Here is a 17,453-nt window from a genome sequence, read left to right as displayed (position 1 = left end):
TTTTTGCGAATTATTCTCAATACACCCAACAGCTTCAGCAATGAAACTTGCTGAGTTATGAATACATTGTTGATATTCAGAATAAGTTCTCAAATTGTGCTAGCTTTAGTTATGCGATAGAGAGCTACCAATAATTAACAAATAACAAGAATTAGTTTCCTAAGGAATACTGATTATGTTAATGCATGCTAAAACAGTTTACGGGCTGTCCAACAAGCCAATTCACAAAACAACGAAGACTCCCAAAAAGGTGAATAATTCTTCTAGAATGAGGTCATTCCAGAGGCATTTGTACTTGGACTTTTTCTAAAAGGTGGACAGTCCCACCTTTTCGCGTAACGGTTAATTTAGTTTAAGTATTAAATAAATTTGTTATTGCTCTTAAACGTTCTACTTAGTTGCTTGAAAGGAACATTGCACTGATCAAATTTATTATAAGCAACTTCCCAGTACATACTTGCTATGATTAACATAAGAAACCATTTAGTAATTTCTCGTTTTATTAGCATAAGTTCGAAATTTATTAATTTGTACATATACGTATTGCTCATAGACCGTTGTACTGTTGTAATTACACTAACAGAAATTGCTCGTTTCGTTAAGACACGTTCCATAAACAATGTTTAAATAAATATGTATTTTATATAATTTTTGTAGAAAAATGTAATTAGGGATAAACTATCTAAAGTTGCGATGAGCTCCTATGATTGGTATTTCCAGGAGCGACGCTTCTATTTGTATGAAGGTACAAACCGAAAGCCTCTTAGGCACACAAATCTCTTTCAAATTGAAATCGGGGGGTATAAATGTATAAAGGAAATCCGTGGTAGTTCCCGTTTAAAAGAAAATTTGTGTTATACGATTTTGGGCACTGGTTGAAAACGCCAAGGCTTACAATTGCAATTACACCGAGAGTCACGAATCTCCAAAATTGCCATATTTCACATGAAAAAACGAATAATTTTTTTGCAAGTTGTACAATTTTAGGTCTGTTTGAGTTATATAACCAATTTCATCTAGAGATGACCGACTTTTTAGGCTAAAATTATTATGGTATGTGGTCAACAGGGCTGTGTTTATTTGGCTCCGGACGGCGATTACCGTAAAATCACATTCAAATATATTACCCTTCCTGCATGTTTAACCGCTTACAAATGTGGGTATTTGATATGGAAATGGTTATTTAAGCATGATCATTGCGCTGACAATTGCTTTTGTTAGCAAAATATCTATCTACATATCTTTACAAATGTACCTATTCCGTATGACTTAAATTATAATCAGTGTCGTCAAAATCAGACTGCAAATTGAACAAAAGTATCTAAAAAACAGCACTTAATAATATCAACAATTATTGAGCATTATTAAATTGAATAGTATGAAAAAGTTCTTCCGGTAAATTGAGTACAAACAATATAACCGCGAACGGGAAATATAATATGTAGTCAAGTGCATATTATTTTTTTTAATATTTTGCCTGTAGAACAAACTAAAAATAAATTACATTCAATAGAAAGTTGATATATTTATGATACATTTGAAATTAACTGATGTATAATAAAGACGTTAATATGGATTTGCGGTTTATGCCTGAAACCCCCAGAAAATATAAAAGCATAATAGAAAATGTATCTTCTCTATTACATGCTGTAAGTATAGGTTTTGAAACGCAAGCATACTTCGACTATTTTACTATATACTTTCATATTGAAACAAAAGGGTTTAACATCTTCACTCTAACAGCAATACAACACAAACAAACCCCAAATAATGCTGATAGATATGACAAAATGCCGATTAAGATGTGTATGTTGGAAATTAGAACAACCCATGAAAACTGAAAGTAGTAATTATTAAAAATTAAAGTGCGGAAGGCAACTAGTAAATTTCAGTACGTAAAATATAATGTTATCGGTGACAAAAAACAAGGCGCAAAAGTAATTTGAGTAAGTAGACTAAAGTAATCTCTCGGCTTAGTAAAATCCACAAAATAAATAAAAATTAGGAAAACACAAATTGATTCAGGTACTAAAGCCAAGGCAGAAGCCTGAAGCAGAGGGACAATATGAAACGCAAAGTATTGAAAAGGCCAAATTAAATTTTCACACGATAGCAAAAAAATTGAACATCGAAAACTCATATTTGTGTTGAACAAATTAATTAAATTGAATATTTACCTCATACGATAAAACATTTGTCCATTTGAAGTGAGCAATTTTTGATAAATTACGTCTGTAATTGCACGCTATTATCACGCAGCGATAATTGTATTGTACGCAACAAATATAATATACTAGCATAAATATATATAACATAATTTAATGAAGAATTGAATTGAAAAAACAATTTGAATAAAATAAAAACAGATTTACTTTTCTCACTCGGGAGATATCCATCACAATTACACTCAGTTTTTAGTCAACAAACTTTCGTGCCAAATTATGGGTAATTTTGATGCAAATGGCACCAAAAAATGGAAATTAAAGTTTCATTAAAAAACAGGTAAAACACTTATTATTATTGTATGAAAATATTATGCAAAACCACTTAGTTCAGTTTAAATTCATAGATTTTGCAAATTTGGACGAGTTAACTCAAAAATATCCGGAAAATACATGCATGTAAATATGCAGTTTAAAAAATTATGAACAAATAAATGATAAACAAGTACAGCAATTTATCTGATGGTTCGATTAATTAAAGCCGTTATTTAACTTATTGTTTTTATTGCTCATATAGTGGATATTTGTGAATAATCAAACTTAGATTAATATTTAGCTCATCGGTAAGTACAATCTTTTAAGATTCTATTTAATTTCATGTTTGATTTTGCAAGTTCAGCTGAATGACTATTTCGCAATAATGATTTCAATCATGTCTCAAAAACAGTATTTTCAATCCTGAAGTAAAAAGTTATACAAATTAAATTAGAAACACAAAGCATCGAGCACATAAATCATAATAGAGTCTGACTGTAAAAATCTGCATGGTATGACTGAATAAATACAGAAGAAATTGTTGGAGCAATTGAAAAGCTTAGAGAATGTGTGTGTTTAAAAAAACAGGCAAATTCCCTTTGTGGGTGTGCATATATGCTTAGACTGAGTAAAACAACAAATACAAAATCGTTTGCTAATTCTTATACAAAAACATATTTAGTAAGTATTTTTAATATATACGTTAAATATTTTAACTTCCATATATATTAAATTATCAACTGAAAATCGACGATAAGTGTCTGCAATATTTTTTGATTATTTCTGATTTGTGTATGTTTTTCCTGAAAGAAACATTCGCAATTGCCAAGCTGGTTTAAGAAAATCGTTAGTTTATAATGCGAGCCTTCCATCAAGCAGAACCATGCCTTCAGGCATTTATTTGTTATCGAGCCCATGTCGAAAGATCAGACATTCGGGATATTCTTTTATTGAATTCATTCTAACCTAATAGAATGCCAAACATTTGTCGTACGACCAAATTTAATTTATGTTCCAAGGAATATAGATGATATTTATTTGGGATTTGAGAACGTTGTTTTCAGATGTAAAAGAGCATTGTGGACATAAAATATTTGTACATTTGCATTAAAGTAATAAAATAATCAACTTTAAAAAAATATTGCGAAAAAGAAAACATATCAAGCGAGAGCGTTGCCTTTATTTATGTAGTTACGAAATTGCTACAGTAAAAAGAAGTTGCTTGTTAAGAAGTACTAACGTAGCTTTAGCTTCCTTAAAAAAAATAATTGCAATGATTATCCACCTCCAAAAGAAGATGAAACCTTATCCAAAATAAAGCGCAAATCTGTTAAAACTGATAGAAACTTTTTCCCATTAGAAAAACTTTTCAGATTTAACTTAGAATGTCAATCCTATTATAGCATAATCTCATCCTATCGACCTAAAAGTTCACCGTAAATTCATGGTTATTAACGTAGTTTGGTAGCGTGAGTGTACCCTTTAAGCCCTTTGTGCTCAATTTATTTCACCATATTACCAACTCCCTATAATGCATATTGTGCTACCTAAAATAAAAGTGCGCAAATTTCCGCTGTTATCTTTGTTTATTCCGGTTTAATTTCTAATGCAAAACGGTTTGCTGAATAACCAAAATATTTAACGTGAACACCAGATGGATCAAAATAATGCTATTTGTAGAGCAAGCAAGAAACAATTAAAAGAACAACCTGCTTGCATTGTATGCGGTGTGTAAAGCTGTTTGATTTACTTAAATAAATATTTTAAAATATAGTATTGCTTTTTATGGAGTGTTTTAAAATGTCGCGAAAACTTGTGGAGTTAAAAATGGTTGATGGCATTTCCCTATGGAGCAAAACAAGCAAGTCTTAGTTCAAGTTCAAACTTCTCGATCAACAGCCAAAACAGGTTGCTAAACTATCTCTCGATGGAAGTGTGAAATCCTTAAGCAGGAAAATTGGCACTTTGGTTTTTCTGCTTTTGACTTAAACATATAACGGAAGTTGATCCAAAACTGCTAGTAAATTTTGGAAAACGAATCTGCCATTGGAATTGTATGCTGTTGGCTAAAAGTGAATCAAAATTTGCTCGATGTAATCAATGCCCTGATAAAATGAGATTTGGAAAAATCCTATTCTCTTACCCTTATGGCACTAAACTAATGCAAATAGGGCAAAAGCAAGTAATGCTCAATTTTACGCTCAATGCCGCTCTCCCTCCGCATTAATTACTGATTTAAGTACTTCAAGAGTTGAGTTAAAATTCAGATAACGGAAATTCCGTACAATAGTGGATTAAATTTGAACAAACACTTAGTTAGCATTCATAGAGTAAGCCAATAAGCGCAACTATTGGACTAAATCCATTGTATAAATAGTTCCCTTTGCTTCCCTTCAATCTCCAATCAAACTTTCATCGAGATTTCAAAGTTTACAATTCGCGTAACGTATTTTTTTTTAAATGAGTGCGCGTAATATTGTATCCAAATATTTATTGTCATAAAATAAAATGAAGTTGGGGCAATCTTACTTCAGTAAGAAAATAATAAAATTGACGACACATACTCTTCTCTTCGTAGAGGTAGTAAAAGTGTAGTAAATATTTTATAGCCTCAATTTCCGGGGAAATGTTGCGAAAGTAGTTACCTAAATATCGATGTGAATGGCATGTAACATTTTAAAATGGAGATTGATTTGCGATCTAATAAAGAAATTGAGTTTAGTTCTCTATTAAAACCTTTATAATATAAATAAAATCATCTATTCGAAGAGATAACAATATAAAATCATCTATCAGGCAAAACTAAAAGTCTGCGAACACTATTTTTATTTTTTTATTCATATCGAGGCAATGTAAGATTGTTTGTTGTTGAGGGCACTCGGATATACATTACTGCCCTAGGTAAAACGTTAAAAAATATTGTCTAAGCATATATTTTTAATATTCGAGTTTAAATCTTTTCTGCTTAATTTAAATATAATTTAATGTCGGAACACTAATAAATTTGAACAGCATCTTTGCTTTTTATATTATTAATTCTTACGGTTATCTTTAAACTATACTGATTTATAATCGTTTACTTAGCTCATAATCGAACATAAATTGCTCAAAGTGTGTTCTGCTCCGTAATGGGCTATTAATTGAAAAAAATAAAACCAACACTAAATCACCTGCAGGATAAAGCTGGTCCTGAAATAAAATAGAAAAATCCGGCTTGGAATTTTGCCTGTCCATCGAACGCCGATTTATTGGTAGAGAAACAATGGATTAGTAAACACGTGTGACATGTAAACATAATTTGTGAGATCATTTTTATGGCTTTAAAATTGAATGGTAGAAATTGAAGAGGAAGATAGGTCATAGAGGCGTATTTAGAAGTGCATTTTAAAAAAAATTGAAAAGCGATAATAGTATTATTTCCACTTATTTATTAGTTTATTTAGTTAATAACTCTTTTTAGTAACATGATTTTTCTGAAAGATGAATCCGTTGTAAATTGATCTACTGCTTAAACAATTGTTTTAGAGAATAGTACTATTTCTAACCATTAAAATGTCCTGCTTTTAACACGGAGGATTAGGAACAGTATGATAATTTAAAAAAATTGATTTTGATAGCAGATCGAAAAAGGGTAGATGAATAAATTACTTTTTAACTCAATGCTGCAATTCAATCAGAAAATTTACACAATGCTGTATACAATTTCGATAAAGATGGGTAATTTTACATTTTTGAACTACGAAAATCACATTACGTTGATCATTAGATCTCATCTACTTTTTGTTGTTAATTTGCCAATAATAATTTTTAAATATTTCGTGCTATATGCTAACTTGTTATACACACGTCTGATGTCAATTTCTATGCATCCACTGATGTTTATACGAAAATAAATATTAATCATTTGCTTCTCTTAACTTCAAACTAGTCATAACTCAGTTGATATTGTTGCAGAATTCAAAATATGATTACTGTTGAAATATTCTTAAAAGGAAATTAAATAAAGCGTTTCAACTATGCACATGTTTATAAAATAACGTCTACCATTATTTCTTTAAAACTTGGCTTTGGACAACTGAAGCCAACGAAAAATTACCTTGACCAGTACTTGTATTTCTTCGTAAAAGTATGATTACAATGTGCATGTTATTTCATGTAGATTTGTTTCAAAACTGATGAGCGACTCTATTTTGACTCATAAAAGTTTTATTCAAATTCTATTCAAGCTTTCTATTTATCATAAATAGAAAGCCTGAATAGATCATGTCAATCATGTCTACATATATCTATTTAGTTTTTCGTCTTTAGTTGTATTAACCTGAAGTTTCCCTGAAGTTTAAGTAACAATGAAAAACTGAGTTTGAATCCAAAAACTAAGTAAAACCCACTTTTTAAACCAACAATCTTTACATTCGCTACATTAGATGCTTGGTAAATGAGGTTCATGTATAGTTAAAAAAGTGTAAAAATCTCCGGTAATTTCCTAATAACGTCCATTTAAAATTAAATTGCCATCTCTAAATTTAATATTTCTAAATATGTAACTAAATTCTGTAATAAAATATATAAACTTTTATAATAAAAATAATTTTTATGCATAGGGAATTAAGTGCCAATGCAGTTTTGTGCGGATTAATTGGATTTGGAAAATACAAATACCTGCAATAACCTGTTTCAGGGATTAAACGGCTTCGTTCTTTAAATTGTCCTCTACATCAATGTGAAAACTAATTAGCTGTGGATTTCAATAAACAATTCAGCCCAGGCATCCGTTTCTATTTTAAACATATATAATATTTCGCTCTAGGAATTAGGCTTAAATTTTATTTTTTTACAGACCATGAAGTATTCATCATCAAGCGGCAACTATGGATCTTTGATTATGTTGGCGTTGGCCGCACTTTTGGTTTTGGAATTAACTACAACATTTGCTTCAGCATACCCAGCAAGGTAATTTGATGACAATCCTCCCATAACTAATAGTTAATGGGAGGCTAAAAATTGCAATAAAAAATTGTGACTTGCTCAAGCTTACAGAATGAAGTAAAGCGATTGATTTTATATTCATGAAGATCAAAATAATCTAGTAAGAGTGAGAACATATGTCCTTTGCATCTCTATATTAAGTTAAAAATTGTATTTATATGCTAAACTTTAAATAAAACTCATATAACCTGATTAAAATGTTGAATTTACAGTTTCATGAGTTGTATCATTAGTTAATACAATATCTGGGTTAAACATAAATTGTGTATATAAAACTGTATATTATTTTAGCAGACTGTTACTAAAGTTAAAATGCAACGAAGGCTCGTTGCAAAAATCATCGATCTGAGACTATTACCGTCATTGTAGAAAACGTTAGAGCTGCGGAATTCCACTTAAACTTTAATGGAAGTGGTTTCCGGATCTTTCGATCGAGGAATAAGCATTATTATTGACGTATAAGTTCAGAAAGAATAAATTTCATTTCATTCTTACATAAGTACCGCGTTTTTCATGGTTGACTTTCAATAAGCTTTCTAAGATAGAATCTTTTACTTTTGGTTATTCATAAATGAATTCATCGCATTTCACATGATTAATCATTAAACAAATCATAAAAACAAGAGAACAGAAGACAGTATGTCAAGATACTTAAAGCCTTGTAAAGTTTAATAATGTTGCCCGCAGGAAATTCAGCCTTTTCCCTCGCGATTTCCCTACAGCTAGTTTAGCTTCACTATTAACCAATATTTTGCATTTCATTGTTAAGTAACTTTGCAACATAAAAGATTTAGCATATTCAAAACTTCTGCAATTCATTTGAAATCAAGTGAAAATAGTTCAATTTTGGAACGTATATTGTTAGTTTCGAAAACTAAACCAACTTTTATTGAGGTACCGTTATGCAGTGAGTGTGAGCCAAAGCGTTGTTTATGTTTTTAATATTTAAATATTATGAACATTTTTATATTTGCTTAAGCAATGCATAAGAAACCGTTCGTTCGTAGAACAGAACACAATTTGAACACGTTTGAATAGAACAAGAATATGATTTGTTGTAAGCAGCTTTAATAATTGAGTCAGTAAATTTAAAAAAAATAATGAAAACAAAAGACCAGTTTGGTCTTTTTATTGTATACAATCAAAGCTGCACCCGGACTTGCTTTTGTAGCTATTCAAAGTGCGTTATAAAAAGTTAATTACAAGTTTTGAAAATTTAATTTGCAAATTTCAAACAGAAAATTTAATATAATTTGTCTAATGCTTATACAAATGTAATAGTTTATTAATCTAATTAAAACAAGTCTCCTCCTTAGTTAGCTCCAATAAAGGAAGGAACAGTAATAACAATAGCCATAATTCATTACAAGCACACTTCAAATACGTTTAAATAAATAAAATTTGTAAAACAGAAAGAAAAATAAATGTATGTATTTTGTTGTCGGTAAACTTCACTTCGCTCTGCAGAAAATTAAGCCAAATGCCACCGAAAAAAACATTGACGCGAAATATTTAACGTTTGCTTCGCCTTGCAATCAGACAATTCAACAAAATTAACGGTTTTTAATAGTGCAATTTGATATTGAAGAAAGACGTTTTATTGTATTTAATGTCATTTTCAATTGGAGAAGAGCACAGTTTTGTATATAATACTAAAATGCACTTGTAATTTTAAATAATTAAAAACGTTTCAAGGCGAGCACGATTCAAATTTAGTTTACTATATTAATTTATAAATAAATAATTCTCTTTATAATAATAATCCGCTTATGGTATTTTTTCAATTCCAAGTGTTATATAAACATACCTTAAAAACGCTTTACATTTTGGAGTGTCAGGGGTTTTCACCTAACCATTATCGTAGGAAAAACTTAATAGAAACCTAATCGGTTCTTCGTTCATATATTTCTGAAAAGGCCCATTAAGTACGCTTACGTAACCGTTTTCAAATGTTGACAAAATGTATTAGGTATTAATTGATGGACCCTTTTCATAATAACGAATAATTTCATTTTTGCATAATGTTTGTACCTATATAATGTTTGGCAAATTCAACCACATAAAGAAGGATATTTCTAGACTTAGGTCTTTAATTTTATAAAAAATATGTCCCTATTTGTTTGGGTTTTTACAGAAATTGATTTTATATCGTCAATTTATTTTTTAAAAGGGTTTTATAACGCAAATGTAATAAATATATTTAAATATATATGTCAATTCTAGGTACTCGGCGTACTACGCATCGATCCCTCTAGAAGAACAGCTGATTGAAAGAATTAAACAAGCCTTCATTGAAGACAACGATTTAGAAAAGTGAGTAAATTTTACCACTATTCTAAAAAAATATCGCTATTAAAAAACATATTAAGAATGTAATAAGCGTTTAAGTGAAAGTATTAAAAATTATATAAATAAGTATATACATAATCGAATTATTAGCAAATATTCATATTACTATATAAGACACTGAGCAGCTTATTGCTTTGAATGAATATGTCGTAATTTCCCATTTATCGAAAATAATTTCTTTAGGTCAGTGAAACTCTAAACACTCATTTATTGTACACTTACTGCTAACACCAGTATTAGTTATCTTACTACTGACACGATAAGCGATTTTACGCCTAACTTTAGCCGGTTCATTGATTGTTATTTACCGTGCGAAATGCCTCAGAGGTTATTTCTTCTGTGCGGATGTTCCCTTTCTCCTCAATTATGTTGCTTTTAATAGCATTTTGTTGTAGCAATGTTTTGTAATTAAAGATAAATATTTATGAAAAAACCATCAGCCAAGCCTAATAATGTCGCCGTTGTGTATTGTCATTTCAGTGATAGCAAACGAGAAATATTTTTAAATTGAATTGTTTTTCGACTTTCGAATTTAGCTTTTAACGGTATACAAACTGCAATTTAATAATGCAAATTGTCTCTTGCTACATTTACATATTTATTTACAGTGGATGTTTTACTAGGTGTTAATCAGTGCGCAGTTCAGATATTTTAAAAATAATTTAATGTGAGTTAAATGTAATTTTATCAATTTTGTAAGTAAGTGGTCAACTGTGTAAATTTCCTCTCATCTTCTCAAAGATCAATAATTTTACCATTCCAATAGGGTAATCGTATTTTATATGTTTCATCTGTCTCATATGTCCTTTTTTCTAAACTTTTGAAAACAGAATTTGATAGATTTTTTTCATCTGTTTTAAAATAGGGCAGCTTATTCACGAACCAATATTTGCATAATGCCTTTCACTGGAGACTTATATGATTTCCAATGTTTAACAATGTTCCAACAATGTTTATCTGAAAATAAAGTATAAGAATGTGAATGAAAATTGAACGCGTATACTCGGAATACCGGAGAAAATCTATATAATCGTAAGCCGATAAATGGATAGTTTTGGACTTAGATAAATGAAGACCGGGAATTTAAATAATATTTCATAGTAATAACAAACTGGAAAAAAAATATATTGTCACCCCCGCTGCACTTTCCTCAAAAAGTTAATGCTGCTGAAGAAGCATTCAAGTAGAAACGGCAGTTGCAGAAATAGTAAAATAATTAAAATTGCATTGAGCTAAAGCCTTCAAAATCTAGAAAGTAAAAGATATCTGGAAGCAAAAATGTTTCTTCGAAAATAGCTACATTGTTTACAATAACATAATAAAGAAATGCAATTTCTTAACTAAAAATTCAGGTTCCTAGGAAACATAATGAGTGGCAAACTTTACATCAACATTTTATATTGACTGTAAACAACATAAAAGTTCAAGATTATTCAATTTTCATTTCAAATAAGTGTCTTGGTCTTATTTAAGTAGTTAAAACACTAAATTTTAAATTATGGATTAATTAATTAATTCCTCCTTATACAATCATGTGAATATAATTAATTGAATTTTATTCTCCCAATCTATCCTGACCCATCTAATCTAGAATGAAATCGACTTCTAKTTGAAATAATYACATTTGTATGGAATTATTATATTAYCGAAAACCCAATTAGGTGCTCTCAAAATATTACAGACTAATTTCATCGGACACTATTCCTTCGTCGGTTTTTTGTTGAAAAGCACATACGTATTTTGCAAATTGATTTCCCGATCCCAGGGTAAACATACCTATCTATCCTATATAGTCGAGACGCTTTCCGTAAATTAGATACCGATATATCATGTTTTATTAAAATTTCTCGGAATTTTAAATTTACCATCACCGAAGGTGATTAATAATATTCAATATAATCGCAACGTTTCTTATATAAAGTGTCCGGAAAAAAATGTAACAATATTATTTTTTTTTAATATTTTTGGTAATTGATGCTCTCTTCTAACAAGATCAGTCTTTTTTGGCTCTCTTATCAAACTTTAATAAAGCTTTTGAGCAAAAAAATTTTGAAGTTTGCGAAAATGACAATTCAAATTTAATTTTATTGCTTTTTGATTGATTTTAAACAATATAACATTTTCAAGAAAAATTGCAAACTGAGTGAACTTCTAGGTCCGAATTGCACAATCTGCTCTTAGCAGAAAAATTTGTATTATAACGGTCACCAACAACGATTTGACTGATCTATCAGCATAGTGGAAAACACTATGGAAAATAATAAAAAATATGTTTTAAGTCAATTTTCAAATTCCAAAGTTTCAAAACTGTAACAGAATCTGTGAACAAATCGCACATTGCTTTTTTTGCAACCTTCGCGTTGCCATCAAATAATTTTCTTGTAGCAAATATTAAGTTTTCCATAGTGATGTGGATTACTCGCATCCCACACACTTGATCGCTTTTCCCCTCAAATATATTCAGTAACGAAGTTTCATTAGTCTTTTAATCTTTGCTGCAAAACACTATGTAGTTGCGAATATATGCAAAATCCTAGCTGGGATGCGTTGCGCAAAAACAGGAATGTTTGCGATCTTAGTTCGCATAAGTGAATTCAACTAATTCAATTTGAAAGTATGCAAGTTGTAATATTATATAACTGTTATGTTTTGAAGTGGCGTATAATTTTATATTTCTTTTTTTTTCTTATATTTTCGAAAGTTTTTCCATAGTTTGCCAACCAATCATAAATTTTGCTGTATAATTTACAAAATCAATTTCTTAAAATACTGTACTAAGGCTTTAAAAAATCAAACAATAAAAACTGTTTCTAAATATATTTTCAGTTAAAGCTGTGAATTAGATTAAAGCCTTTTCTAAAAAATATTTTTACTKTTAGGTGATGATTCTGAAAAGTAGTTTTGAAAACTRTGTTAATGTTATGACTTTGTTATTGCTTATTTTAACTTGATTTTTAAAAGTAATAAAGCTAGTGTGAGTTTCTTAAGGCATAACGCCCCATAAATGGCAGTAAAGTACTAAATACTAAACGCTATTTGCACTGAAAGATCCTGAAACTGAATACCCACGCATCTTTTCCTCAATACTGAAACTATGACTATTGACTTGACAATTTAGGAAATACCTTAACTACTTTGCCTTTCCTGTAGATCAGTCTATTGCGTAATTACGCTTTAATACCTGAAAATATGTCGGTTTTGCCCTGAAACCCTCGTCTTTACTCTGTCCAAAGTTTCCTTCTTATCCGGCACATTCATTCCAGAGAATCTCCATTACAGGACAGGATTACAGACATTATTCTAAATTGTCCCAATTTGTACTTCAGAATAGGGCTTAGTTGGATTATTGATTGATTTGTTTTCTATTTTCAATATGTCGTGGTTTTGATTTTTACCATTAAAACAAGTTAATACATTTTTAGTTTTTCAGTGTCGGTTTGCGGTGGTTTTCGAAAAAACCTTGAGAGAAATATAGGAACCATAAAAATTAAGTACGAAGAATTTAAAAGCAAAATTATTATTGAATAAATATAATTAATGGATATATTAATGAATAATATAATGGATTTGGAATATAAAGGGTCATGCATTAGAGACAGTACAGACGTAATACGTGTATTTCCGGAGTTTGTATAAAGAAAAGTATTTTATTTACAAACATGAATGAAATATTGAATTTCGAACTTTCTTAAAGTGGGAAAATGCTACCCTTTTAGCTCTAATTTTTCTCTCGACGAAGCTTTTCCTTCTCTGGGATTGAAATTGAACCTAAAATTTAAACGCAGCAGGAGCATTTTATTGGAGATGTTCCAAACAGAGTATGTGTTTTGTGTATTGAAGACATTACTGTATACAACGTTTCTTAAAATCCGCATTAAGATCAGAATTAAATTTCAATAGCAATCAGATAGTCAATAGTAAAAACATTGATTGAGTGATTTTGTATTCGCGTGTTTTCATGTCTGTATTAGCTAGTCCGTGTTCAAGATTTAAACATAGTTTTTACATTTTCTATCGCTACCACTAAACATTAAAATTTAACTGCAAAATAACTTGGATTTGCGGGAAATTCATATCTAATTATGTTCATTACACAAAGCAACTAACTCTAAGTTTGAGGGTGTTGAAAAAAGAGCGATTTGTAAAATAAAAATAAAATCGACTAATGGAACAAATATTGTTTGCATAAAGTTAACTCAGGAATAGTCATGTGCCCTTTGAAGAGCAGTATATGGGGCAAAATACAGAGCATCCGAAAACAAGACCGGTAAACGAGGAGAGCTAATTTTTGAGATTTTTTCATGACGATTTGATGAAAATCGTGTTATCCAAAAATGTTTCAGTATTACCTAGCCACTTGAGACAGGAGTAGCTTTTTACTGGAAAATACTTTGGAGTTTTCTATTTTGATCCGAAAAAAAAACAAAAAGTGTAAGGTAACAAAAATAATTAATAATATAAATAGATCCCAAACTGACGCATATGCTTAGAATGAAAACACCATTTCTACATCAAAATTTATATTCAAAGAGAGTCAAGCAAAGACATTTTTAAAAAGACCGACTTTTCTTAGGAAGTATAGTTTTCGGATCACATATGCCATAATAAAATTAAATGGGCATGGCAAAACCATGTCCACTGAAATAATAAAATTTTCTTTGGTCGTGTGCTGAATTGCTTTGCAGCAGCGACTACAAATTAATATTTGAAAAATAATACGAATTACGGTTACTGCAATGTCATTTACCAATACCAGCTTCATGCAGCTGGAGCAAGTTAATAAAACTATTGCGGTTAATTTAATAAGCGTACACCGTGTTCACACAGAGAATAATTTTGGAAATCCCGCGACACCAGCTTTCTGTTTTACAAAAAGTCCATATTGTAATACGTGTGCAAAATAAATGTTCTCACGCTCAAACGGCTTTTACGTGTGCTATAATGTGTATGTGTTCTGTGCAAAATGTGGTTAGTGCAAAACGGGTTTTGGAGGTACGGATATCGTTGCAAATGCAACAAATGAGAATGCCTTTAACGATTCTGGCCCAAATCGAATCAGCGCAAATCCTGGTCAAGTTCATGACTGTTCAAATGACCATAATTTCTCATTTGGTGCCTAGTCGCAATACATAATAACACGAATGGATATCCAATTAATAGGCAAATTGCCCGCCTATTTTACAGCAAGAACCATATTGACCAGGCCATATCTGATCTGCTCGAACTGAGTAAAGGAGCTTTCGACATTTGGTTTCAACATTATCAGGAAAAACTCAAACTGATGTTAATTGAAAACATCAGCGATGGCGACAAAAAGCAATCCAACGCCAAGAGGTATGTAATTTTTTTAGAAAAACTTATTTTCTACATAAGTATGAAACGCATTTGGAAATATAAACAGCTAATATTCTGGGACTTTAGAATAAATGAGGGAATTGCGAAAGTGCCATGCTAGCACGTGATATAGCGATGTTTTCATATACAGTCTTGTTTTTTGTCTACAGTTTTTGTTTACAGTCTTGTAAGTGTATTTTGGTGGTCTTAAATCTTCATACAAATGTATCTCTAGACGATCTTCCATTAGTTAAAATGTAGGTGCATTTAAAAAATGCATTCATTAAGAAAGTATCTTGAAAGGATGGGTTTAGCAAACAAAAAGTATTTTTGAATTCAAATTTTAGATAAAATGTGAATATTTTTTTCAAAAGCACCCGTATTTTCATTCACAATAAACAATAAACTATAGGCATTGAAAATTTAGAAACATTGAACTATAATACTTTGTGACAAGAAGCTTAATACCTTAATACTTCTCAGGCTTCCAGTGCGTAATTACTTTACCTCAATGTTAAATTATTTTATTACAAATTGCTGCTTGCCGTTTTTTAGCGCTAATATTTTGTATACTTTTAATATTTTAAACGTGTTTGTCCCTTACAATTCAAATCGCAAAATGAAGTAGTTTAAATCTTATAAATTTTTCTTTTTAAGATTTTTTTTTGTCAGTTACATCCCATGAATAGTTTAATGTTTATACTGAAATTATAAAAGTTCTGTTTACGAATATTAGATTTTCAGATTCGATACATTATCAATGATTAACTGACCATTATTAATAAATTAACTATAAGCAGGAACACAAAATAGTAAGAAAATATCTAAATTGCACAAAATTTCTATAAAAAACGAATTTTTACCGATTTTTCATTTCATCACCGGTACATCATTTTTGTCAAAAATGCAAATCTTTTTAACAAACCTTACTTTGCACCTTATGAAAACAACGTTTAATTTTTAGACTGATAATTGCTATTTTTTCACTTTCTTGTACTTTCTATGAAATCGCCAATAGTGAACAATTATTTAAATCATAGGTCACAAATTGCTGAACTTCGTGGCAGTCAGGTAAATAGATTTACCCTCGATGGAACCTTAAAAAGAACAGCAGATTTTGGTTCGCAACGAGACCACACAGGGCAAAGGGAATACGCACTACGGTATTGGACCCACTTAGGATGAGTTTTATTATGTATCCTGCATTGTTAAATAAGTATTTCTTAAGTGTATTAATTAATATTGTATTTTGAAGCTAATTTATCTAAATACGACTAAGAAATCTTATTAAACACGTTAAGAAATACTTTTTATTTGTTTTCAAATTGCACTTTATTCACATTTGATTTCTTCACAATAAACAGCATCATTCACATTTGTTTTTCTTTTATTTATACTTGCTCCACTTTGTTTTTTTTTGAGAAATTGTCCTTTAGCCCGATTGATTTTCACTGTGTTTCAACCTGCTGTTTTTATTAAAACGAACAACCATCAGGCGGATTTACATGTTACTCAAGATTTAAAGCATTCACGTCGCATAATTAGGCTTTTAATAATTATGGATAATTCATTGAGCACTGATTTAATTGTGTAATTTTTCGTTATTTCTATAGCATCATACTATGTAGTGCCGTTAAGTGTTTGAGCTAAATGTGCAAGTCTAATCTACGGTAAATATGTGATTTAATTCTATTTAGTGTAGTGTATATGGATACTTATGTAAAATTCACTCATTTAATCAAATGCATCATGCTTTTGTTTCAACTCGTTATCTTCGACTTGAAGGCAATTATTTTAATTGAATTTTTACATTTACAGTACCATTACTGAAAAACCGGAACTTGTACCTGAATCAAATACAATGGAACCTAGAGTGCGAAAACAATCTCTAGTGAATTGTGCTGAAATTATGTCAAAAGCCCAGTTGGATTTTGGAACCAGACAATCAGATGCCGGAAGTATCGAAAATTGTCTGATGACTTTACGAACCGAACTGAACCATTTAGGCAAATAACGATAATTGAGTACAAGACGGCGTAATCTGGATTATGATGTTCCGCTTTTAGTTCAATTTCTAGCTAATAAACATATTTATCTGACAATTGTAGATTTTTATTTACGTTGATTCAACATGTGAATTGAAAACCGTCGGTAACCGAACTGCGTTTAATAAACATTTGAAAACTTTCACCCCAATTTATGTGACGTTACATTCGAAGTTTATGACTTCAAAACCAGGCCATCACGTTCATAAGTTTTATGTTATGACACAATATCATCAAGTTAATAAACCATGACAATTTAATT

The 17,453-nt window shown here is 30.2% G+C and overlaps 1 protein-coding gene across 1 annotated transcript in view; it reads left to right on the top strand.

Moving 5' to 3' along the window:
- LOC109536208 overlaps nt 1-17,248 on the top strand; it is a 36,848-nt gene extending 19,600 nt beyond the window's left edge. The window contains exons 2-6 of the mRNA XM_048670329.1: nt 7,315-7,427; nt 9,687-9,776; nt 14,997-15,146; nt 16,187-16,309; nt 16,965-17,248. Coding sequence (XP_048526286.1) covers nt 7,315-7,427; nt 9,687-9,776; nt 14,997-15,146; nt 16,187-16,309; nt 16,965-17,160 — 672 coding nt within the window. The 3' untranslated portion in view covers nt 17,161-17,248. The remainder of the gene's footprint in view (nt 1-7,314; nt 7,428-9,686; nt 9,777-14,996; nt 15,147-16,186; nt 16,310-16,964) is intronic.
- Nucleotides 17,249-17,453: the final 205 nt, after the last annotated feature.

The sequence above is a fragment of the Dendroctonus ponderosae genome, unplaced genomic scaffold (genome assembly GCF_020466585.1).
Source record: "Dendroctonus ponderosae isolate FM_Combo_2020 unplaced genomic scaffold, Dpon_F_20191213v2 Dpon_F_20191213_1, whole genome shotgun sequence".
Classification (NCBI taxonomy): domain Eukaryota; kingdom Metazoa; phylum Arthropoda; class Insecta; order Coleoptera; family Curculionidae; genus Dendroctonus; species Dendroctonus ponderosae.
The sequence above is the reverse complement of the archived record's forward strand: the minus strand, read 5'-3'. Positions and strand labels throughout refer to the sequence as shown.